A 25,695-nucleotide genomic window follows, 5' to 3' on the forward strand; every position below is an offset into this window, starting at 1 on the left:
AGAGAAGTGCCGGCCGTCTGCACGCGTTGACACCCCTCTGCAGCTGGCCTCCGGCAGAGACTGGGCTTCCCTGCCTGGTACACACTCACTCAGACTCCTGTCTTTGTGGGAGATTTCTCAGTGGGAGGGAGGTGAGCCAGCTCGGGCGTCAGGGCTGACCAGGCCGAGGGCTCTGTGAAGGCTGCTCGACAGCCAGTCCCTGCCTGGGAAGGTACTATGTCCTTTCCCTCCCAGAACAGCCTTATTGGGCACACGGAGATGCCCCCGGCTTCACCCCACTGGTTGGACTTAGCCGACTGCCCTGAGCCTCCTCTTCGAAGCGTAACACCTGCTACACTTGGTCATTTGCTTAAGGCCCAGAAATGGCCCCACAGAATTGTTTAGTCAGAGCAAATCTTGCTCATTTAATGTGGCTATATAGTATGTTCTGTCTATAGCCTGGGGACATAAAAACGGTACTAGTGAGTGCTTAACCTCATACTGATAGCTTTGGCTGATTTTTTCATGACGCTTTCTATTTCATGGTCTTTTCCAACTCCCACAAGTCCTGTTACTTACAATAAACCCCTGTCACTTACAATGACCGTGTCCCTTTTCCTTGGGGAGTGAAGAGCCAGGGAGCTCCAGGGAGCTGTTCATCCCGACTTCCCCTTGAAGGTGGATGACAATGTCACGCGGCACCTGGACACAGTGTTGCAGCGAGCGGACTGGGACCTGCTGATCCTCCACTACCTGGGGCTGGACCACATCGGCCACGTTTCCGGGCCTGGCAGCCCGCTGGTCGGGCGCAAGCTCCGTGAGATGGACAGCGTCCTGATGAAGACCCATGCCGCGCTGCTGGCACAGGTGAGGAGACGCGGCTGCTGGCACGACCTCAGTGGCCGCAGTGGACGTCCCAGTCAGGCAGCCTTTGCAGACTGCACGTCCGCATTCCAGGCACCATTGCGATGCTCACCTGGGTCGACTCAGTGTCCCAGCAGCCCTGCAGAATAGCGGCTGTGACCGTCCCCACCGCCACTCGTCCATCCAGCCATGTTCCTACCTGGCTGTTTGTGGAGCTCACACTCTGGCCAGGAGGCCAGAGCAGACAAGAAACAAATGAGGACTAGGGTTTCCAGGCGGGAATTCCTGCCCGTTCTCAGGAATCTTTTTCGCTTTCCCGTTCCCAAATCCCGAGATATAAACTGTTTTCTGTTCTCCACGATGAATCGTTTCCACAAAGTGACGGCCAATACCACCAACCACCTGGGTTCAAGTAGCCAATTTTCCCGATTTTCTGTCCAACTTTTCTCGGGATTCAGGAATGGAAAAGCGAAAAAAATTCCCCAAGACTGGGTGGGAATTCCCACCTGGAAACCCTAGCTATAAATAGGAAAAATGTCTAAGATGTACATTGTGAGTAGTACGTTTATTTCCCATTGTGGGTGTTACTGGGTTCAATGAGCCGATTTTCCCAATTTCCCGACCCACTTTTCTCGGGATTTGGGAATGGGAAAGCAAAAAAAATTCCTGAGAACAGGTGGGAATTCCCACCTTGAAAACCTAATGAGGACTAATGTATTCTTAAAAATGATTGTGCCATAGGAAAATGTAGGGCAGGAGGGGACAGCGTCTGAGAGAGGTTGTCACTGAAGCAGCATGGTTGGAATAGTCAGGTGCCAGGTGAGCAGAGTCTGCAGGGAAGGGAGGGCCAGAGCCTGCCAGGCACATTCAGGGGCAGTAAGGCCATTGCTTGGAGCCCCCAGGGCAGACAGGAGACTGACGCCGACTGAGAAATGTACCTTAGCTGTCACAGCTTGGGAGTGGCAAGGACAGGACCTGAACCCAAGCCCTCTGCCCTGAGCGCCCCAAGCACGAGCCTGCTATGCTGTGTGGCCTCCAGGGGATCCCTGCTGCTTCATATGTGACTTTTACCCTTTGATCTGACTACAGGTTACAAGAAAAACGAGCTCATTTCCAAACGCTATATTTATGAAGTAAAGCCAAACGCTGAAGTTCTTTTGTGAGGAAAGTCATGTGCTCTCAGTCTGAATCCAGTTGCAGTGTTTTCCCTTTGTCTTACAGGAGAAGAAGACTCTTTTACCCAGTTTGCTGGTTCTCTGTGGGGACCATGGCATGTCGGAAACTGGGGGTCACGGGGGCTCTTCCATGGAGGAAGTGAACACTCCTCTGGTCTTAATCAGCTCTGCGTTCGAAAGGAAACCTGGTGAGAATTGAGTCGCGTGTAACATGTGGACCGTGCTTCATTTCTGTGTTCTACAGCCTGCTTTTCACTTTAAAAACCGTTTTTAGAAGCTAAGTTTCAAATATCCTGAGCAATGTGAGAATGACAATGAATGGGGCCAGGGGCACTCAGAATTGGGAGTTTACACGTTTTGCCCAGATTCTTACAATACAGATACTCTTTCTGGGAATTCTGTTGTATGACTATCACTGCCTGGATATCTGGAACTGTAAATAAACATTTCCAGGAGGTTAGAAACATCTGAACCGCATATATGAACTGAGAGAAACATAAATACTTAAACTTTCTAAAAAGCATCCATCACACATTACATCGCGGTGTCACAACGAGTCGAGGACCAGCAGAGCGGGGCTCACTGGTCCTGCACTTGAGCCTGACCTTGGCTGCCTCGCTTTACAGACTTGACCACATGCTCTCTGGCCACTTGCTGGCTGTTTCCTTGTTGGATTCTGTTGCTTTCTTCCGTGACCCTTGGTGTCACCGGCATTGCTGGCCCTTGTTCTGAGACCTGCCTTTTGTCTGGTTTCTTCCTGCCTCCAGCTTTGACCTCTGGTCCTCCCTGCTGGCTTAGCCTCCTAGCCCGGCCTTTTCTCTGATTTCCTTTGTCTCCTTCTACACTCACTCCCGAGGTGATCTGGGTCGTGTCCGTGCTTCTCAGTGCCGTGAACAAGCTCCCCTCTCTCACATTGATCCCTCCAGCTGTTTCCTCTTCTGCAGGCTCCGGACTGCCTACTAAGCTGCCTGTCCATTGGGCAGGGTGCGTCCAGCTGCCCTCCCTGTCTGCCAGCTCACGGCCTTCCACGTGGCCTTCGAGTCCTTGGTCTTCCTTCTCCCTGGCTCCCACATGTCAGACCATTCCCTGCCTCCCACACGGAAAACCTTGCAGTGGCTGGAGGTGGGACGCAGTGAAACACCCCGTGAGGCTTCTTGCCTCGCTCGCGCTTCCTCTGGAGCCACGGTCCCCGCTCCTCACTGCCTCCTGGCCTGTGCCCTTCCCAGCACTTGCTCCTCTGAACGTATGCCTGACCTTCGAAGACTAAGTTGTTCTCCTGTAACTTGAGCCACTCCTAGGGCCCCACTGGAGCCTGCCTGTCGGGAGTGGGCATAACACCCTCCAGAGCACCCATCTCTACACCCCGTTGGCCCACACTGCATCCCACAGCAGGGTCCGTGCCACTCCCCGAGCTGAGTGAGAGCCCACGTCAGGAGCGGCCATTCCTTCTGTCCACTCGCTGGTCCAGCAGAGGCACGCTGGGCACCAGCACAGCCGTCACCCCAGGAGCTTGTACTCTGGGCAGGAGAGGACACAGCTGAGCTGTCCATTTTCACTGTCAGGATATTGTCCAGCCTGGGGGCTGACGTCCCATCTCGAGGGTGCGTAAGGGACTGGCTCCTCCCCATGCATGGGCCTGACTGCTCGCCCGGTGCCAGGAAGGGCCCGGGGGGCTGTGCTTGTACACTGACCTCGGTGCCAGCGGTGGGCTCTGGGTTTCTTCATTTGCTCGTTTTAAGAATATTCTGTGACCTCATTCTGCTTCTTTTATGAGCCACGACTATGGGCAGCCATCGCCAGTATCCATTTTAGGACATTTCATCACCCCCACCACCACCCGGCCTCTCTGCCTTTGTTAGGTCTGCCTCTTTGGGGTATTTTGTATGAAAGGAGCCCTTGTGTGACTCACTTCAAGGCTCACCCACAGGGCAGACGTAGCAGCTCTTCTCTCTTTCTGTTGCCAAGTGACGTTTCATTGTATGGACGTGCCACGTTCATCCCTCCAGTTGTCAGTGGATGGACATGTGTCTCCACCTTTTGACTGCACAAATGGTGCTGCTGTGAACATTTGTGGACGTGTGCTTGTGGGGACGTGGACTTTCATATGGTATCGTTTTCCCTCCAGTGCAGTTTGCCCCCCTACCTGCTGTGCTGTTAACATCAAATCTATTACATTTCCACGTGGTAACAGGCGGACACTAACTACGTGGATGTAGTTTCCTTTACAGTTGTCCCTTGAACAGCGAGGGTTTGTGCGGGTCAAGAGTGTTTGAACAGTCAGTTTCAGGGGACCCTCGCAGTTCAGACCCATGTTGTTCCAGGGCCAACTGCATTTTTGATGCACGGTTGGGAATTCACGCGCACGGAGGCCCTACTGTACTTACACTCAGTTACACTCTGATGGCACAGCAGCTCAACACCCCAAGCCCTGCGTTGTTCAGGAGTCCACCAGGATGGCTTTCAGTGTCAGTCTTTCCTAATTGTATAATCACCTTTGCCTTTTTTATTGGGTCCATTACCATCTGGAGTCACTGGCTCGCAACCTGAGGAATTTGCTTTAGTATTTCTTGTAAGGCAGGTTTGCTAGCAGCAAATTGTCTTTCTTTCCCTGGGTGTCTGTATTCTGCCTTTGCTTTTGAAAGATAGTTTTGCTGGATTTAAGGTTCTTGGGTGAGTGTCCGTTTTCCTTTCAGCACGTTGAATATGCTGTTCTGCTGCCTCTGGCCTCCGTGGTTTCTGGTGAGGAATCAACTGTTAATCTAATGGGGTTCCCGTCTCTGTCTTCAGTTTTCAGCATTTTTCAGTGTGTATGTCTGTGTGTCTTATGTGTATCCAGCTTGGATGTGTGGATCAGTACGGTTTCTCATCAAATTGGAGAAATCATCTAGCTGTTGTTCAGATGGCATAAGTTATATCAGCCCGTCTTTAAATGCGCTAACTCTCCTGCCAGTTCAAAATCTGCTGTCGAGCTACTATGCTGAATTTTTCATTTCAGTTCACGTTTTCATTTTCAGAGTTTCCACTGGGTTCTTTTTTATAATGCCTGACACTATTGATAATCTCTTTGATGAGGCACTGTCATCACATGTTCCTTTACTGCTTTACGCATGGTTTCCTCCTGGTCTTTGACCGTATTTCTGATGGTTGCTTAGGATACTTGGTCTATCAGTTCTGACAGCTGCACCTTCACAGAAAGGTTCTGTGGCTTGTTATTGTTTCCATTTGAGTTATACTTTCCTGTTTCTTCACATAATTGCTCATAGTTATTGATAAAAAGTGAACATTTTAAATGACACTGGGGGAGCCAAAAAAAAGTACACATTTTGAGAGAGATTATCTATGTGTTACTTTTAGAAGTTGAATTGAATTACATAGCAACGTATAGTGTGACGTTCGCTCAAAAGATGGCGTTAATCAAATGAATGCTACTGTCATTCATTGCATTACAGTTTTAATACAGTGTTTTTCCTTCCTTAAAATGTGTATACATATTTTGGGTCCCCTTTGTATACTGCAGCAGCTCTGGATGCTGATACCCCGCCCCCCACTCCAGGGCCTGTCATTCTTGTTTGCTGGCTGATTTGTTCAGTGACTTGGCCACACCAGTTCAGTGACATCCAGCCCCAGCACTGTGGCTTGTGGGGGTGGGGGCTGGGTGCTCTCTTTACAGATAAGAAAACGGACCAAGTTGAGTTTCACGTCTGAGGCGTCCCCCAGATGGTGGCAGAGCAGGGGCCTGAACCCGAGTCCTGACATGACACCCATTGTCCATGCCAGTTAGTGGGACGGCTAACCACTGCTGGGCTTGAAGTGCCCCAGTTGCTCAGGCCAACAGCAGGCGGAGGTCTTGCTGGTCAGAGTGTTTAGGGACCTGAGGTCAGCTGGAGTCGGCGTCCGTCGCCCACTCGCCGAGTCCGTCTGAGTGTGGAGGGGCAGGGCCCTTGGGGAGACTGCCACACCCTTGTTCAGGGCTCCAACTGCTGCCTCTGTGCCCCCTGCGCTCGAAGCTCCCTCGTGACAGTGTCGTGTGCCAGGCACCATGCAGTGTGTGCTGCTCTTGCGGGCGCCGCACTCCACATTGAATGGGTTCCGGTCTATTCACTGACGTGAAAGCAGTGAGGCAATTTCTGTAGAATCCACGTGCCATGCTTTGCAGACACAGGCACTTAGAGTCACATTAGTTGCAGGTCAAATTCGAGAATGACTGCCGTCGTGCACGTCCCAGAGCCTGTCACTTAAACTGTTTCTTTCCCTAGGTGATGTCAGACGTCCAGCGCACGTTCAGCAGACGGACTTGGCCCCGACACTCGCCGTAGGGCTTGGTCTGCCCGTCCCCAAGCACAGTGTGGGCCGCCTCTTGTTCCCAGTTGTGCAAGGAATGGCGCTGAGAGAGCAACTGAGGTTTTTACACTTGAACACAGTGCAGCTTAGCAAATTGTTGCAAGAGAACGTGCCCTCCTATGAGAAAGGTGAGCCCTTCTGCGGTTGCTGGCATCGTCAGGATGTGCGTTTTCACAGCACCTGAGGCTTCCCTGCTGTTTCCACGTGTGTACACTGACAGTCTGTGCGTCTGTGCACAGTTACGTCCCTGTTTCCTTAAAACTCTGATTCCCACCGTTAGCAATTAGCTAAATCAAGCTCTTTTAAAACTTTATTCATTCAATAGAAGTGGAATTTTTTCACTAACTTCCTGTTTGGCCAGACGCTACTAAAGCACTGGAGACATAGCAGTACCAGGCTCTGCCCTTGGGGAGCTTACTTTGCAGAGGGGAACTGGAGAGGCTGGGGAGCGCGGTGGCCCAGGGCCCAGGGCAGGCCTGGCCTGCAGCCTGGGACGGAGTGCTGTGGCAGTGCTGGCTCCTCTGCTGGGGACGTTGCCTGCACATCCGAGGAAGGACCAAGGGCCAGAGCAGCTGGAGCACAGAGGACGGCAAGGAAAGCAGAAGGACATGCGGTCAGAGGGCCGGCAGTTGGGACCTTGGCCTGAAATCGGGGCTCCGCTCGCATTCCGAGCTGCATGAGGAGTGCGGGCAGGGTCTCAGGCGTGGCCCCTGGCGCTCAGGTCCTGCCTTGTGCTGCAGGAGAGTTAGGGGCTGGTCTGTTGCGGGACTTGGGGGAGGAGGCAGGCAGTGGCAGTGGAGTCCGGGACAAATGGCTGCGTTCTAGACACATTTTGAAGGTGGTACAAGCCCTGGACATGAGGCACGAGGGCGTGGGGTGACTCAGAATGACTTGGGGTTCCCAGCTGATCAGTGAGGAGGGGGAGGGGCCATTCCCGAGGCAGGAAAAGCGATTGAGGAGCAGATTTATAAGGTGGGCTCCGGTGAGGTGTGGGCTCTGGGGTGAGGTGTAGGCTCTGGTGTCGAGGGAGCCGAGGAAACAACTTGAAGCTGTGTTGGATGCTCTCTGGTCACAAGCTGAGCAGCAGAGGCCGGACTGTCTACCTGTCCACTGGGCACCTAGGTCGCCAGCGACCTTGTCAGGGGCCTTCACGTGCGGTGCTGGGAGGGCCTGGCCACAGCGAGCATGGCTGAGGGACTGGGCACAGCACGTGACAGGGGTGGGGAATGGGCCTCTCTGTGGGGGGATATCTTCATTTTCTTTTTCATCTGGGAGAAACCAGGGGTGTTTACATGCTGGTAGGAATGGTTCACAACAGGAGACACCACCTCCCCAGGTACTGAAAGGGTGACGGGTCTGACACTGGAACTGGACATGTCCAGCGACCCAAACGGGGGGACTCCCAGTCGGGACGAGTGCTTCGTGGGGTGTTGGCAGGTTTCCTGTTGGAACAGTGGGGATGCCCGTAGACTGAATGCCCGTGAGCGCGCTGAGTCGCTCGCTTGTGGAGGACAAACGCTTCAGCAGGGCAGGTTGGGAATAGGACGTCCCCGTCCTGAGGGGCAGCACCAGCTCTTATCAGGGGACGGCCGTGAGCAACTCTGTCCAGGGCGGGGCTGGCCACAGTGCACACACCAGACCAGACAGAACTCTTACTTTACTTTTGTTTTTTCAAAAACAGTTTAGGAGCTTGGGAGCTTTTCTAAATTTGTCTTTACTGTTACTGTGTGTTCTTTTTCCTACATTAACAACCTGTAAAAATGCCGAAAACAAAAACAGTGGGGGTGGTTTGCTTGTTTCCCGAGTAGCAGGGTAGGGAGAACTGAGCACTGCAGTGGATGTGGCTGGAAACGAACCTGTGATGTGAACACAGGCCGGTCCCTGGAATGAGAAAGCACTCATGGGCCTTGGACCCCTGGGACACCCTTTGTCTACACCATTGTAACCATGTTTCCTGAAACAAAACTGGGTATGTGTCTGATGCTGAAATAGATTTCAAGGCCATCTGTGAGTCCAGCCCAGTGTGATGCAACTCAGCCATCGCTCATCTGACTTGCTTTGGTTCAGGTGGGAAAGTCTTTTCTCACCTCAGGACCCTTGCACGTGCTGTTCACACTGACTGCATGTTCTTAGTCCGTGTTCACCTGGTGAATTTCTGGGCACGCTTTACATTTCAGCCTAAATGTCAGACCTTCCTTGTCCCCCACCTTCACCCCAGTCTTAAGGCAGTTCCCTCGCCATTACCAGAAGTCTCTCATTATTCCCTCTCATTTTCCTCCATAGTATTTTATACAGTTTGATCACATGCATGTACGAGAGCCCTACTGGGGCACAAGCCCAACCAAACAGGAGCTATGTGTGTTTGCTCATAGTGTTTACTCAGCACTTAGTGCTTGTTTAGATGCACACATGGCTGTCCCCATGTCTGTGACTCTGGGGGGTAGAGTGCACCAAGTAAGGATACCAGCCTTGATGCAGACTACCTGAGTATAGATCCCAGCTCTCACCTGCCTGCCTGTGAGCTGGTGTCTGAGTTGCCTGCCCACTTCTCCCTGTCTCCTTGGTCATGGCGAGAGGACAGGAATGAGGAGCTGAGAGTTGTGCCAGCACCCAGCACATGGTACTTGCAGGTCAGCTGGCACCAGCAGCAGTGTCAGGGCTGGGCCTTTGGGCTGTGCTCAGGGCTTGTGCAGCAATATTGCCGGGCAGCACAGGACAAGCTTGGAGGCCCTGTCCTGGCTGTGATGGGACAAGCTGGGCAGGCACACGGCTGGTGGATAGGGCCAGAGCTGCAGGAGGGCTTAGCCAGACCACCTTGACCGGCTCTGCTGGAAGTCGAAAAAGCATCCTACATCCCACGGAGAAAGACAGAAGGAGCGGGTGGGAGGGTGAGGTCAGGTGCGGGAGGTGGAGAGAGGGGGCAGAGCCTGGTGCTGAGGGCAGGCCCGGCGAGCAGATGTCAGCGGGTGCTGACCCACCACCCCACTGCGTTAGGTGTCAGGTTGTTCCATATGCCCTCAATAACCGCAGTTTACTTTGAAATCATGTCTGTGCATGTGTGTGTGTGTGTGCACGTGTGTGTGTGTGATCTGTAACCTTTTCCTCTTCTCGTTAGAGCCTGGATTTGAAAAGTTTAAATTGTCAGAAAGGTTGCATGGGAATTGGATCCGACTGTACCTGGAGGAGAACAATTCAGAAGTTCTTTTCAATCTGGGATCCAAGGTTCGCAGGCAGTACTTGGATGCCCTGCAGATGCTGAGCCTGTCCCTGAGCAGACAAGTGATGCAGTACGACATCTACTCGATGGTGGTGGGGACAGTCGTGGTGCTGGAGGTATGGGGCTCATGGGGGTGCTGCGGCTCTGCTGTTAAACTGATCAGACAGCTCCGCCAGAACGCTGCAGTTTAAAGTACATCTAATAGCAGTGTTTCTAGACGTGGAAAAGGAAGAGTTTCCTGTTTGTTAAACTCGCACTGTGTGTCCCTGTGCACAGAGGATTGCCAGCTGTCGGCCCGGCCCAAACTGTTGCGGGCGCCGGTCCTGGCAGCTCATGAGAGAGGGTTTATTGGGCCAGCTTCTGCCCCCTCCATCTGACAGCTGACAGGTTGGGCCGGGCTGCTCTGATCGTCACCCGCCCAGCCCAGCATCCCGGGCCCTCCTACTCTCTCCATCCAGGTCCTCACCCTGCTCCTGCTCAGTGTCCCGCAAGCACTGGGCAGCAAGGCCGAGCTGGACGTGCCGCTGTGGTCGCCTGTGTCCTCGCTGCTCTTTTATCTGCTGCTCCTGATCCTCCTGGCCGCTCACGTCACTGTGTGCACCTCAGCTGAGAGCTCGTGCTACTTCTGCAGCCTCCCGTGGCTGGCAGCAGGCGGGGTGATGGCGCTGATCTCGGCACTGCTCTCTGCCGTCCTGGCTGCTCTGACCAAGCCGTTTGTGGATTCGCGGCATCTGAGGACGGTAGGGCAGGTTCCTGCACAGGCCGACCTTCCGCTCCTCAGGCATTGGTGCAGCCCTGGTGTGTGCCAGGCACAGCACTGGTGTGTGCAAGGAAAGGGGCCATGCTCCCAGGTCTGCGGGGAGGCACTTAGACCCGTCCCCTTCAGACACGCAGCTCAGTGCTGTCGGCTCACAGGCCTTGCCTCCTACGGGGAAAGACGAGGGCCCTGTGACTCACACGGGGGCATACAGAGCTGCTGGTCACAGGTGGGTGGGCAGCTGGCTGAGGGGGAGCAGCCGAGGACAAGCGTGCCCAGCAGGAGTCGCGTCAGACACTCCGGGAGGCCCCGGACTGCATTTCTCTTTTCAAGAAGGACATTTTCCTTTAGAATTCTTAGAGCCTTTGGCCTCTGACACCATCACTTACTAGCCTGTGGTGGTGGCAGGGCTATGAGGAAAGGGTGGGCACAGTCGGTGCGCGGAGCCCAGGTGCCCAGTGCAGGGGCTGTTGGACGCCTTCCCTGGGTGCCCGTGTGAGGACGTCCCGGGCTGTGGCTCATCGCACGCTTCTCCCCTTGGAGCAGGGGTCGCCTGAGGCCATTCAACTCCGGGGCCCCACCAGGTCGTCGGGGTCTGGGTCTCGGCTCCTGGCTGCACACAGGACACAGGGTGGGCATCAGGCAGTTACCAGGTGGCAGTCAGTGAGTCGTCACCTTCAGTGTTAAATGCTGCCGGTTAGTAAGATTCAGGGCCGTACTGTGAGGCCAACTTCATCATTTCAATAGAATTGGCCATTTCCGTGGAAATCTTGCTTTTTTGGAAAATTCATGGAGAAATTAAGTCTGATTTGGGGGGACTGCCCTTGGAGTTCTTTGCTTTCAAGTAGTGGGAACTGGGTGGGGATGCCTGGAGGCCCAGGCTCCCCGAGGTCAGAAGTCCGGCACGACCATCCTCTCACTCAGGACTTGCAGTCCAGGGTGTTTCCATGCCCCCCTGACTGTGCCCCAGGAGGGCGGGCAGTCCCAGCACAGCAGGGGGGCTGGGTGCCAGTCCAGGAGCCATAGGTATGTGTTACAGTGGGTTTTCTGTGAGCAAGAACTTCACGTCCATGTAGCCAGACACGTGCAATTGTCCGATTTTCCCCCTAGAAAATACATCTTCCTTGTTACAGAATCCAGGTCCCTCCAAGTCAAGGTGGTCGGACGTGGAGCTCCTCACCCTGTTCGGGACCGTGGGCCATGCCGTGAGCCTGGGCGCCAGCAGCTTCGTGGAGGAGGAGCATCAGACCTGGTACTTCCTCGTCAACACCCTGTGCCTGGCTCTGTGTCACGAGGCCTATAGCACCTGCTTCCTGGGAGGCGACGGGGAGCCCCCATGCTGCCAGCACACAGAACGGGGGTGTGACAACATGGCACCAGTGCAGGGCGGGAACCCCGGCTGTGACGTGTTAGAGCTTGGCCAAGCACACAGGAGGCCCACGTCCCTGGACGGACCCTGGGGCTGTGACAGGTGGCTGGTGCTGACAAGCCCGTGGCTGACGCTCGCCTGCTGCCGGCTGCTGCGCGCGATGAACCCCACAGGTGTGCAGGGGGCCCACCGCCCTGGCCTGGGGCACTGGCTCGCCAGGTAAGAGGACAGGCCCACAGCTGCTGGCCACACGCAGCCTCCTTCCATACTCAGGACAGAAATGGCGTTTGAGATCTGAACAGATGCCAAGATGCACCACAGCCGTGACTGGCTGTTGGGAGGGGAATGTGTTGGAGACTGGCCTATTATGTTTGGGTTTTTATTGCTGAGTCGCAGTAATTGGTGCTACTTGAAGACCCGTCAGTTTTCAGTGATAATGGTAGCACCATGTAATGTCTCTCACTGCTTCCCCGCAGCGGGGACAGCTGGGGAGCGCGTGGTCAGAGCCCTTTTGGCAGTTCTGCCCCTTGGCTTTGTCCTCCCGTCACTCCCTCCCACCCGGCAGCCGCAGTCCTGTAGACTTGGTGACACAGAGCTAGGCACGGTGCTGGCCGTGGAGGTTCCCCTTCACCCACTGCCAAAGCCTGTCACGAGTGGAGCGGCGGGGGGACCTGACAGGGAGTGTCGTAGGCAGGGCGGCTGGAGTGAAGTCAGGAGGCCAGGGCGAGCCGTCCATGTTTGGGCAGGTTACACATTTTAATTGTCAGTGAAGACTGAGAAAGCTGCAGTGAAAGGGGGGAGCAGAATGAATCCTGTTTCCTGAGAGAGCAAGCGGGTGGCCAGTGGGTCACTGTGGTGCTGAGAGGGACTTCTGGAGAGACTGCCAGGGGAGGGCTCTCAGGATGGTACCAGACACGCTCATGAAAGAGGAAGTGCTGCCTCTTGCTGGTAACTAGGAAACTGCAGGTCAGACAAGGTTCAGAAGCAAAATGAGGTGATAAACCCGTCGGTAGGACCAGGGTCTTGGACCACCAGCTGGCACAGTCCCTTGGAAGACACCTGGCAGTGGACATCAGAGGCCACCAAACTATTTGCTCCTCTGGCCACGTCATTCCTCGGGGAGATTTCTCCCCGGTATTGACGACATCGGCCAACACTTCACAACAAAAGTGACCACAGATAGCATTTCCAAGTGAGCCTGCTGCAAGCCCAGCCTGAAGAGAGAGCACTGGCCTGTCCCACGGGGAGGAGCAGAGGACTGTGGGGTGCCTGCCCAGTGATAGGCCTTGCCGGATGCTGTGTCCAGAGCCTGAGCACGTGAAACGCGGCCCAGCACAGCGACCCCGCTTCTTTTCTGGAATATGGGGGCAATGCAGAGAATACTGAGCCCAGCCAGTGCAGTGACGTGTGTGCAGGAGCGCCCCCACTGGCCCTGCCCCCCTCCGGGCAGGCCTGTGCCCACTCCTCAGCCTGGACCCTCCTCCAGCAGGCATACTGGGCACGGCATCACTCACTGTCCCTGCACTGCTGGCTTCCTCCTGCGTCACAGAGCCCGAGGGCTCTGTGAACCTCCTTCTCTGTTGCTCTGGTTTTCAGTTGTGACAATCTAGCAGCGTGCATAAAACCTACACTTGAAAGAGCCGCAGGGAGTGGACACCCTCGTGACCACCTCTCTGAGCAAGGACAAGGGCAGTGCCAAGCCCCAGTGTGGCCACCCTCACCACCTGCTGTCATCGGGACTCACGTCCCTCTGCGTTTTCCCACAGAGCTCTTCATCCAAGTTCACGTGTATGTACTTGGCAGAATGGTCACTCACCTGCCTAAGGACTGTTGAGTGTCTGGGCTTTGTGAATGAGCTGCAGCAAACACACAGGAGGGCACCCGCTTTCCCGAGCAGCACTCCCAGGGGGCAGTCAAGGTTGGCGTGGCCCCTCCTGGAACAGCTGCTTGCTGCACCCTCAGCCTCTCTGAAGTCCCCACCTGGGAGGATCGCCCAGGACATCGTGTCCCCCGTGAGTGGGTGCACACTGCTAAACCCATGGTTTTCCCAGTGCCTCTGCCACCGTGCTTAGGGAAAGGGGCTGCCCCCAAGAGGGGCGCCGAGGGCCATGCAGGGCTGACGGTGGGGACCATGGTGGATGGGAAGTGACAGTCTGGCTGACAGTCCTTCATTTGCTGCATTGTAAGAACCATTGTTTGAATTGGAATCACCACTAACTCTTTTTTGCTTTTCAGGGCAATAAGCTCCTCTTACTACGGTTCTTAGAAAGACACTTGCTGTAGACCCATCATGTCCGTAGTCACATGGACGTCTTCCCTCTCGTTTCAGCTCCGATCACAAAGCTGAGCTCTCTGTCCTGGCTGCCCTTTCCCTCCTCATGATTTTTGCACTGGTTCAGAGCAGGTGCTCCCGAGCATCGAAAGTAGCCATGGGGCTGGGCCTGCTGGGCGTCTACTGCTACCGGGCGGCCACTGGAAGTGTGCTGTTCCCGTGGCAACAAGACAACAAAGACATTTCAAGGTAAGTGTGCTGGCAGACCCCAGGCCTTGTTTTGAGCTCTGTTTAATGTTTTTTGAACTAGAAAATACCATGCAGTCTTCAGGACACTGGAGTATGTTGCTTCTGGGCTGGCAAGGGGATTGGCAGAGAAGCGGAGCAGATTGTGGCTAGCAAATGGGGTTGGTTGGTAGAGGAGGGGACAGTGGGTTGCGGATCATGTGGATCTTGCTTCCTGTGCCTCCAGCCCAGCCGCCAGCGAGACTGTGGTGGTGTGGGCCTCCTGTCCGTGGCTCCATTGGTGTTCCTTTTTGGCCTCATCATGTCCTGCATTCTTGTGCGGGGAGCAGGACCAGAGACCCTGCATTACAGGGTGCTTCCCAGCAGTGGAGAAACGAAGGAAGCTTCCTGTAGGGACAGAGCCCCAGAGCGCAGGTTCCAGGCTCTAGACCTGGCATGGAAAGGTGCTGGCTCGGGTAGTAAATGGCCATCAGCTGTTATCAGATGGCCATTAGCTGTGACTAGTTGGCCATCAGCTGTAACCAGTGAGCCATTGGCCACTAATATAACTGCCATGGCTATGCTAGCCAGTGCAGATTGCAGCTAGCAAGTGCGGTTAGCAAATGGATGGCGGATTACGGGTCGTGTGGATCCTACTTCCTATGTCTCGCCCGGCTGCCAGTGAGATTGGGGTGCAGGAAGACCCCTCGTTGGGGTACTGACAGATGTTTGCTTTTGTGTCTCGACCAGCCACCATCGAGTATGTAGTGGTGTGACTCCCCTACCTATGGCTCCGTTGTTGTTTCTTTTTGGCCTCGCCATATCCTGCATTCTTGTGTGGGGAGTGGGAGCTTCCCCATATTTTATGAACTCCTGTCAGCCGGGGGCCTCGTGACTGCCGAATCGTGCTTCTGAGTAGCAGCTTCTCTGTTCTTGGTGATGATTGGGGTGGCGTGAGCAAGGCCGTCTGTAAAGGAAGCTCACAGCCTCCCGTGTATCCTCCAGGGCCGGGGCAGTAGGGGTGAGGGTGGGAGTGGGCAGGCACAGGCCCTAAGCACGCACAGCTGCTCACAGTGAGAAACAAGGGAATCAGCCAACGCCGGTGGGGCAAGCCTGACTAACGAGTGAGTGCTGCATCTGGCAGCCTGGAAGCTATCGAGTCAGCGATGTCTCACAGAACACAGGATGTGAAGCAGTGCTGTGGATGGACCGTGGCAATGTGTGCGCGTTTCCATGTTTGCGTGGGAGACTGTGTGACATTGGGGGTGATTGTGTTTAGACCAGGGCACAAGTAGATTTGATCTTCCTGTTTCACTCTTTTTTTTTTTTTTTTTAATGATTTTGACATATTTTATTCAAATACCAGTCTGATCACACATGGTCCAAGAACAGTCGAATAATAAACACAAAAGAGACAGATGTTAACAATTGGTCTTCAAACATTATAGCCAGTAATGCCCGCCGACATAAAACCACATCTACACCTCAGTGGCCACAAACCATTCAGCAGAGCTTCCTGCTGTGAGCTGCTTGAAACTACCAGTTTGAGCACTGTGGACTATTGTTTTCCAGTTCTGAGTAGCTGTAAGAAGCTCAGCAGGGGTTGTAGGAACCAGCTCAACCTTGGCGTAGTGCAAAAATGTGGCCAGTCGAGGCTGTGAGTAAATCACAGCAGTGTTTAGCAGTGCCGGGGTCTTCTCTACAAGGTGACGGACAAACTGGGCCATGGTTCTAGGATGGAAAGTCCATGGCCTTGGACAGCCAGCTGAATCATTTTTCACTCATTTTTGTATTGCTTCTCTAAGCAGAGAAAGGAAAGCAATGTCTCCTTCTTCTGAAAGGTCAAGGTGAAAGCTGAGGGCCGTGCCAGGCCATGTGGGTGGCCGAGGGGCCCCAGGAGCACACCGGCACACGACCTGCCAACAGGTGGGGAGCCGAGGTGGTGTCCAGGTGTTGTCCCCTGACACAGGCAAATCAGGTGGGGACAGCGTGGTGTGCACACTCTCAGGGTGTCTACTCCAGAGTATGAGTGGGGGCAGGTGTCGCAGCTCTGGGTGCCCGGTACAGGATGTTGGTTTAAATCTCAAAGAGGGATACGTGACTAACTCCTCACTTCCTCTCAGATGGAGGCGCCTGACTTCAGCATCACTCACTTCAAAACTCAGGTCACTTATCTCACCTTCCGTGGACTCAGGCAGTACCTTGTTGGCGTCCAAAATACAGGCGAGCACTCCCTTTCTTCAGCCGGCCCTGCTGGCTTCACAGACAGGCCCATCGTCTGTCCTGATTCTGGATCCACCCTGGTCCTGGCCCCGCCTGGTTCCAGGTTACCTGACAGCTTCTGTGCTCCCCAGACACTGCTACCCATCGATCACCCCTCGCTCCTCCTCAGACCCCAGCTCAGCTGCCCCGAGGGCCAAGTCACACTTGCCCGGGCACCGGTGGCGCTTCTCCTAGCATCCTTCCCCACATCAGACCCCGTTCCTCTCGGCAACACTCTGGTTACTCAGCCTTGCTGGTTCCCCCTTCTGTAGCCCTCCTGGGCCCGTCAGTATCTGCTTAGCACGCACCAGGCCTCAGCTCCTGGGCCCGGCTGGGGGCCTGGGGCAGGTCCAGGCTGCAGCCAGGCACGCGGCAGACCGTGCACCGAGTGTTTGGATTAAACTGATGACACTAAAAAAGATTTTTTTAAATGCATAAACCTTCCTAAGAAAATCTGAGATATGAAACTTCAGTCTTTCAAAAGGCATTATTCTGCTTTTTTCATTATAAAATTTATCTACTTAGCATTACTTTACAGAATGTTTTCTAATATATATACCGTATTTGATGTATGAAATTTATTTAGAATATGTTTTAGGAATATATGTGTTTCATGAGATAAAATTCTCTGGCCTCCTGTCATAAGTGTGTCCTTTACAGCAGCTATAAATGAAGTGCTGGAAAAATTAACCCTAAGAGCCCTGAGCACCTACAGCGTGCCAGACTCCTAGGGAAGCCCATGAGCAGCAGGTGCCCTACCTCTTCACTTAACTGACTTGCCCCCAGTGACAGAGCTAGTGAGCCACACTGGCTGGGCCTGGCCTGTGCAGGCCCCACGGTTGGACGGCACCATGTGTGCCATGCTTGGTTGTGAGTGTGCTCAGTTGTGTCTTAGCGTTTGTGCATGGTGGAAGCTCTTGATGGAGCTGGACCTGAGCCCGCTGCAGTGGCTTTCCATATGAACTGTGCACAGCAGGTGGACAGCGCTTCTGGCTCACTGCCCTGGTCCTTGGGCCGGTGAGCACGACCTCCTGAGCCGGCTCCATCAAGGGGGCGGGCCTGCCGGGCTGTGGCAGGGGCTCGGGAGCTGATGTACGGAGGCCGACACCTACCTCCACGGCGTTCCCTGGGTGGTGGCACTGTGGCTTGTTTGGTCAGCGAGGTGGACACACACTCTTCATGGGAACATGTGCATTTCAGTCTTTCCAGCTGGCACTAACGAATGTAATGTGTTTTGCTTTTTTTCCCCTTAGGGGTATTGTTGAAGCTCGTTTTGTTTATGTCTTTGTCCTTGGCATTCTGTTCATGGGCACCAAAGACTTGCTTAAATCTCAAGTTACTGCTGCCGCCTCTAAGGTCAGGACCAGGGGTTTATGGGAGATGCACAGTGGCTTCATCCTTCTGGCGGCGCTGCTCTCCAGGCCACACAACCTGCCCGTCTTAGTGTCCTGCCTCGCAATCCAGGCTGTGATGGCCAAGTTCATCTGGAAGCCCCTGAGGCATGATGCCACGGAGGTCACTGTGATGCATTATTGGTTCGGTCAAGCATTCTTCTATTTTCAGGTAGGTTTTCATTGTTACTGTGGGTAGAAGACGACTAACTTTTTTATTTTTATTTTTATAAATTTTATTGGGAAATATTGGGCAACAGTGCGTCTCTTCAGGGCCCATCAGCTCCAAGTCATTGTCCGTCAGTCTAGGTGAGGAGGGTGCAGCTCAGCTCCAAGTCCAGTCGCAGTTTTCAATCTTTAGTTGCAGGGAGCACAGCCCACCATCCCATGTGGGAATTGAACCAGTAACCTTGTTGTTGGGGAGCTCACGCTCTAACCAACTGAGTCATCTGGCCGCCCCTCTGGAAGCTCAGTGGCAGCTCGTTGTCTTCAGTCTCGTTGTGGAGGGCGCAGCTCACTGGCCCCTGTGGGAATCGAACCAGCAACCCTGTTGTTCAGAGCTCACGCTCTAACCAACTGAGCCATCCAGCCGCCCCATGAGTAACATTTTATATGTCATTTACCTTTCAGTTTTCCTTTGAGAATATTCTGCCATAAATTGTGAAGCTACAGTGTTTTGGGTTTGTTTGTTTTTTAAGATTTTATTGGGGAAGGGGAACAGGACTTGATTGGGGAACAGTGTGTACTTCCAGGACTTTCTTCCACATCAAGTTGTCCTTTCAGTCTTAGTTGTGGAGGGTGCCGTTCAGCTTCAAGTTGTTGTCCTTTCAGTCTTAGTTGTGGAGGGCACAGCTCAGCTCCAGGTCCAGTTGCCGTTGCTAGTTTCAGGGGGCATAGCCCACCATTCCTTGAGGGAGTCGAGGAATCGAACCGGCAACCTTGTGATTGAGAGCCCACTGACCCATGTGGGAATCGAACCGGCAGCCTTTGGAGTTAGGAGCATGGAGCTCCAACCGCCTGAGCCACCGGGCCAGCCCAAAGTTATAGTGTTTTTCACTTGTTCAGTGAAAGAACTGTCATTATGGAAGGGTGGCTCGTGCTTAAGTCCCACGGGTGTTTCGTTTGGTACAACATGCTGAGCCAGCAGGCACATCGTGTCCACGTTGCTTTATCTGATGAGGGCGCTGAGCCTGCTGTCTCGTGCCCTCTCCCGTGCTGTCAGCACTGGCACTTCTGAGTGTCCCCACTTGGTTATTAGCCCCCTGGGGCCCAGTAGTTGTCCCATCTTCTCTGCAGTTTTGAAAGGCCCATCAGAGGCAAGCCCAAGCCACCTCCAGGACAGACCTGAGTGTGCACCTTCGTACCTGGAAGGGCACCTGGACGGTGGGTGGAGGCACCAGCTCCTGAGCTCCGAGGGACCCGGTTCCATCCCAGCCTCCCTGTGTGGAGCTCTGAGCTGGCCCTTGACCTGGCCCCTCCCAGCAGCTGTGTGCTCCGGTAACTGAATTGCAGTTCCTAGCAGAGCTGCAGGGGCCGCAGCCTCAGCAGCAGTGTCCAGCCCTGCCAAGCTGGGTGGCCTCTGGCAGGCGCCTGCTGTGCCGTAGCGCCCTCGGCTGTGGTGGGTGATCGGAAGCTCCCTTCCTCCATGGTGGTTGTGAAGAGTACCGTTACCGGCCTGGCACGAGGGGCGGTCCGTGCGGAGGGAGCTCTCATTGCCGGTGGTGTTCCTTGACCTGGTGAAGGAGTCACAGCAGAGGTCTGTGTAGAACCAGAGTCCCAAACTGACAAGGAGTTGCTGGCCATTGCCAGAAGGTGCCAGGTGATGGAGGCCGCGTGCCGTTGGCCAAGACGCTGGGTGAGAAGTGCTGGTGGGCTTAGCCTGCACAGGCTGACTCCGGTGGCCCTTCTGACATTTCAGTTCTTTATGTGTCTCCGTGGTTTTTCAAAGGCCACAGCTTTCCCACAGCCGTCTGAAGAAATCTAGGAGGTCACAGGCCTTGTGGGTTGGGGGGACATACAGAGCTTGTCGGAATTCCAGAGCGCAGCCAGGAACGGGAAGGAAACCAAGGGACCAGCTGTGAGCACAGGCATCGTGAGGCGGTGGGGGGCAGGTCTGTGGGCCCCTCGCAGTGTGCTTTACGTCCACCTGTGTCAAGGTCCTTCAACGTGGGGTCGCTCCGTGTTGCTTAAATATTGTACAGGACTTCTAAGTTGGTTGAGCATTTCAGAAATTTCAAAATGGCGTGTCAGCCTCAGTTCCCTCTCTTCGTCTGCAAGTCATGTGCAGGCCTGTTTTGGGGGGTGGCCTCCCCTCCAGTGGTCTGTTAATGACCATCACTCAGTCTGACCACGAGGGCCTGGTGGGGGATGGGAACACTGCCAGGGCGTGAAAACACCACGCCGTCATTCCTTCTCTAGGCTCCCCAGGCACCACAATGGAGAGTGTGTGTGTGATAATACGGAACACTCCTGGCTCAGGGGCACGCGGCCAGTCATGGCTCTGTGGGGGGCGATGCTGGCAGCACCTGGCGAGTCACAGTCCGCAGAGCTGTCCTCTGTTCGCAGACTGGACACGGCAGACCCTGCTGGCATGGTCGGGAGGCTCCCCAGGCTCCTCTGAGCTGAGGCCTGGCTGCCAGGAGACTTACGGAGCCACAGTTTGCTCCGAGTGAGGAGACAACCTGTGAGGTTGTGTTTGCTCCTCTGTGAGAACGAAGCTGGGGCCATGGATGTGATGCTGGTCCATCTCCAGTGATTCCCTCAGGCGGCGGAAGCACACATGTCTGACGACCAGTATTCCCACAGCGGCACCAGTGTGTTGGGGGCCCAGCGAGTACAACCTGCACGGGTCTGGTCCTGTGCAACTGGCCCCTCAGCCTGTGGGACAGTGATGAGGTGCAGTGCAGGGACAGGAGCAGTCATGGGGCCTCCAGTCACCTGCCAGGTGTCACCCCCTTCTCCATCCCACCACACTACCCTCACCCTAGCAGTTTGGACACTTGTGCTCCCCCCAGCAGCTCCGGGGTCTCCTCAGTCTCCAGACAGGGGCTTCTGGACAGGATATTACATAACTGGGGACAGCCCAGGTGGCCATGGGCACAGTGGACTAGGGAAGCTGCACAGCGGAGCTGACTGTCGACGGTTGGCGTGAAATGGTGAGGACGGGAGCAAATGAGCGTCCCCGACATGTTTGGAGGTCCTGCATCACGGCCCTGTGATGGCCTGGAGTGACACTCAGCCACCAGAGGAGGCCGTGGGGCTCGCCACTTGAATTTGCAGAGTCGTAAACACCAGCCGGAATTGTGTCCTGGGCCTCAGGATAAATGGCTCTGGAGAGGGGCGTTAGCTGTGCTGGGACAAACAATTGTGCTGTCAGATGTGTAAGCGTCCTAAATATGTGAGGAAGTCCACCAGCATCCGTAAGGACTGGATGTGGAGAGAAGGGCTGAATGTTAGTGGACCCTCCCCTTGAACCAAACCCTGTCCCTCATGTGCAGAACGAGCTGTGTGGCAAGACTTACTTACCGGGCTGGGTAGTGACAGGCTAGGATCTCGGGTCTGACATATCTGGACACCAAATAGCTGAGCCCTCCCAGAGGCCAGCTTGCCTTCAGCCTGCAGCACTAACCCACTGGGCCATGTTGCCTCTAGGGTCACATGCAGCCTTCAACAGGGCCCCTGGCAGGGGGTGGGGTCTGTCTTACGCAGACAGGTCTGGGAAACTCAGAATTTGTGCGGTTCGTCAGCAGACAGGTTGTGTGGTTTCTCAAAGGTGAGAGACGTTCACTTACTGCTCTGGGCCAGGGAGGGAGGCAGGCAGGTGGAGGGACAGCTCACCCAGCGTCGGCCCGGGACAGAGAGCAGTGTACGGGGGCTGGGCTCCTGTGTGTCCGTACACCGTGAGCATGGCTGTCGGCGGCTCTTCGCGGTCATTGGCATCCATGCCAGTGCCATCCCTCCCTGTGTTCTAGGGGAACTCGAACAACATGGCCACAGTGGACGTCTCGGCGGGCTTCGTGGGCCTGGACACGTACATGGCCATCCCAGCTGCACTCCTGACGCTGTTTGCAACATACATGGGGCCCGTGCTGTGGGCCAGCCACCTGCTGAACTTCCTGAGCTCAGAAGCCGGCAGGTGAGGCTCCCTGGTTCCGCAGCGGCATCTGCTGCAGGGCAGCCCTGGCCTGGAGCCAGGCAGTGTGGACAATGGCCGCAGTCCACACTGCAGGGCCTTCATCACTCCTCTTTAGGCAGATCACCGTTGGCTGAGGTGGCAGGTATGGCAACCCCACTTGGTGTGACTGGGAGGCACCTGTTCACCGTGTGTGACACCAAGATGCAAAGAAGGGCCATGTCCTGGGAGCGCCTCATAGCTTCACTGTCCGGCCGAGAAGGGCACAGGGTCAGTAGGCTCCCGGCTAAGCACAGGCCCTGGGCTGTTCCCAGGAGAGGGTCAGCAGAGCCCGGGGCAAGGCCCGTTCAAACACCAAGCTCTCCCTGAGTTTCCCTTTGGGTTGGTGCAGTGGCCCCAGGAGGTGACGAGGTAAGACCTCGGGTCTTACCCTGTTGGCTTGGGTCCCGAGTGGACCCACAGTGTAGGCATAAGGACTGTCTCCAGGAGCTCATGGTTGGTGGGGGCCGCAGTGAAATGAACCAGCTGCAAGCTGAAGCCGTCGCATAGCGGAGCCAGGTGGCTGGGCCCCTGGGTCAGAGGGCGTCTCTGCATCCCCTGAGCAGGGTGTGTGGGGAGGGGTGATCAAGATGTGTGTGGGGGCAGGTGGAAGGGCCGAGGCCGCCTGCTGTGTGCGAGGGGAAGTGAACAGAGGGTGGTGGGCGCCATTATGGCGAGGAGAGGTCAGGGCATGGGCGGGGGCTGTGGGCGCAAGGGCTGGTGTCGACTGGACACAATAGTTTTCCAGGTAGTCCACCAAGAGGAGGGTTTATTGGGGAAAGGAAACAAAACAAAACCATCCCAGCTGTGTGAGAACGTGCCCCTCAGGTCAGGTGCCCATGTGCGCAGGGCTCCACTCCCCTTCTAAGATGGCCCCTTTATATCTGTCCCCTCCCTGCCTGACTCAGGACGTAAGAGCCATAGAGTTTTAACAGGAAGCCCAGCTCCATCCACAGACCTTCCAGTTCCCCGGGCGTTCTCTTTTTTATTTCCTCCCTTTTTTCCGCCTCCTGCCCCCACTCCGGTTCAAGCCATTGTTTCTCAGTCTAGTTGTGTAGGACGCAGCTCCCTGGCCCATGTTGGTGTTATGAGCCTTGTGCTCCCCCCGAGTGAGGCAGTTGTTCGCCAGTCGTTGGTCGGCCGCTCACAGCAGCTCACGGCAGCTCTCGCCAGCAGATGGCTGCTCACGGTGGCTGCCAACCACTCACGCTGGCCAATGGCCACTTATGGCAGCTCACGGCAGCGCACAGCAGCCTGCAGTAGCCCACGCCGACCTCCGGCTTCTCACAGCAGCCCAGCTCCAGGGAGAGCTGTTGTTCACAGTGTTAGCTGTAGAGGGCGCAGCTCACTGGCCCATGTGGGAATGGAGCCAGCGCTCCAACCACCTGAGCCACTAGGGGCAGCCCCTGGGCCCGTTCTCGTAAAGTGCCAGTTCGTTTTTATCACTGGATGGCATCTGGGAGCCGGCATCAGGAGTGGGGCCCGCTCCACGGGCCTGAGCAGCCCCTTTGTAAAGCACGAGTGTGTGAGTGCACACTTGTACACGCACAAGTATGCACCCACACGTGTGTGCACCATGAGCAACGTGCACACTCACAGCTCTGGGCCCTACACAGAGCTCCTGCTGCTCACGCTTCCTGTCCACACCCTTCCTGCAGGAACATGGTGCCCCCAACACCCCCAGCACACAAACCAGCCACCCCAGGGGGTGTGCTGACTTCCCATCTGCACCCCATTCTCCTGGGTCGCCGTCCTCATGCACACCAATGCTGACTGCTATGCTGGGGAGAGGTGCGGGGAGGGGGATGCAGTGACATGTGGCGTGCGCTGGCCACCGAGGGGCCACCTAGATGCTTGTTCGGGTGTTTGCCAGGAGGTACTAGGACCAGAACCCGGAAAGCCTGACCCCTGAGGATTTGTGGGGTAGCTGAGGAACAAAAGGTGCCCTGACGATGGGACTTGTCATTTTTAAATAATAAGTTAGGAAGTTGCCTTAAGGAATATGTTAGATTTCTGTACCGCTGGTACTGATGGTTTGAGAACATGGGAAGGACCTTCATGTGCCCTGAGGGCCTGTCCTCTTTCACGTGCTGTTCTGCACTGCAGTTTGCTTAGCTCGCACTCTCAGGCCAGTGTCCGCAGACCCAGCCAGCAGATGCTCCACAGGCAACACAAAGAAGGGTTCAGACATGTATCTCATTCTTGCGTGTTTTTTCTCTTCGTCATTTACAATTCACAGTATATACGATGTATTCGCATAGTAGTACATTTATATGGTTTTGAGTAGATGCAGAATTTGGGGTGCATTTTTCAAACATACTTCACCGGCTGCGGTGGCCCTAGAGAGTGACTGGAAGTGCCTGCCTGCAGCTGCTGTCCTCTCGGGCAGCTCAGTGCCCATCAGAAACGCAAACTCCCACCCGCCACACTGACCAGAACCAGATGGGAGAGGCCTGGAGTGAGAGCAACCTGGTCAGTCTCAAGGTGAGACTCTGGTTGCCACGTGGTAAAATTGTCGGAGGCTAATGACATTTCCTTTCCGTTAACAGGGGTTCAGCCCTGAGTCGCGCTTGCTTCTGCTACGCACTGGTTTGTTCCCTCCCAGCTTCCGCATATATCATTTTGGTGACATCCCTGCGCTATCATTTGTTCATATGGAGTGTGTTCTCCCCAAAACTCCTCTATGAGGGAACACATCTACTCGTTACAGCTGCCATCTGTGTTCTCTTCACGGCCATGGATCAGACCCACACAGAGCCTTAGCCTAGTCCATTAAGACAATGGAAACATAAGATGTGTGCAAAGTGTACTATTGACTTCGTGGATTTGACTAATAAAAATGTGTTTAAATGAAGGATGATTCTTAAAAAATCTCAAATTCTACAATGTTGATGGATAGCTTCAATTTATTTGACTACTGTACTTGAATTTATATTAAATAGTAAGTGGGTTAATAACAGGTCACTTTAAAATACTTAGTTTGAATATGAACCATGTTTCCCTGTTGACAATCACTACAGAAACTTTTGAACTTTCATTTTCCTCTTGATAAGTTATGATTTGATCCAGATATGTGTGTTTGAATTGATACATAGAAAGGTTGCAGGTTTGTCATGTGTGTGACCTCCAGAGAGCCTGGCAGTCCTGTGGGGACGGCTCGTCTGCTGCCAGGCTTGTCTTGCAGACCTCAGGCCCTTTACCACCTAGAAACCGGTTGGGATCCCAAGGAGATTTGGTTTACATGGGTTACATCTGTCAGCATGAATGGCGTTTGGAATTAAAACTAAGACATTTCAAAAAAATTTATTAATTTAAAAATAAATATAGAAACCCGTTGCGTGTTACTAGAACATATTTTTAAGAAAAATATATTTTCAAAAAAAAAAAACATTTAGCAAGAAGAAGGGCATTATTTTCCATTTTTGCAAACTTCCTTAGTGTCTGGCTTAATGAAAGAAGGGCGGGTTCCCCATTCAGTCAGCTATCTGTGTGTTCAGGGGAAGCGGTCACACGAAATGTGGCTGGAGCAGGGAGGAGGGCACCCTCTTCCCGACCCTCGTGGGCCTTCTCTTCTGATACTGCCCTCGAACTCAACACAGGATAGTTCCTTAAAGGTTAGTTGGAGGAAAAAGAACTGAGTGCATGTAAAACAGGTGAGAGCCTGCTGAGGTC

The 25,695-nt window shown here is 54.5% G+C and overlaps 1 protein-coding gene across 3 annotated transcripts in view; it reads left to right on the forward strand.

Annotated features, from left to right (window-relative positions):
* The window catches only part of PIGG (phosphatidylinositol glycan anchor biosynthesis class G (EMM blood group)), a 32,870-nt gene extending 7,545 nt beyond the window's left edge, over positions 1-25,325 (forward strand). The window contains exons 4-13 of one of the 3 annotated variants that reach the window (XM_019719345.2): positions 658-846; positions 2,065-2,206; positions 6,275-6,487; positions 9,475-9,692; positions 10,035-10,316; positions 11,467-11,921; positions 14,032-14,223; positions 17,715-18,024; positions 21,824-21,987; positions 24,573-25,325. In XM_019719345.2, coding sequence (XP_019574904.2) covers positions 658-846; positions 2,065-2,206; positions 6,275-6,487; positions 9,475-9,692; positions 10,035-10,316; positions 11,467-11,921; positions 14,032-14,223; positions 17,715-18,024; positions 21,824-21,987; positions 24,573-24,786 — 2,379 coding nt within the window. In that variant the 3' untranslated portion in view covers positions 24,787-25,325. Of the gene's footprint in view, positions 1-611; positions 847-2,064; positions 2,207-6,274; positions 6,488-9,474; positions 9,693-10,034; positions 10,317-11,466; positions 11,922-14,031; positions 14,224-17,714; positions 18,025-21,823; positions 21,988-24,572 lie in introns of all 3 variants that reach the window. The other 2 variants (XM_074319808.1, XM_019719346.2) reach the window with 2 other exon arrangements.
* Positions 25,326-25,695: the final 370 nt, after the last annotated feature.

This window comes from Rhinolophus sinicus, linkage group LG02 (assembly GCF_036562045.2).
Source record: "Rhinolophus sinicus isolate RSC01 linkage group LG02, ASM3656204v1, whole genome shotgun sequence".
Taxonomy (NCBI): domain Eukaryota; kingdom Metazoa; phylum Chordata; class Mammalia; order Chiroptera; family Rhinolophidae; genus Rhinolophus; species Rhinolophus sinicus.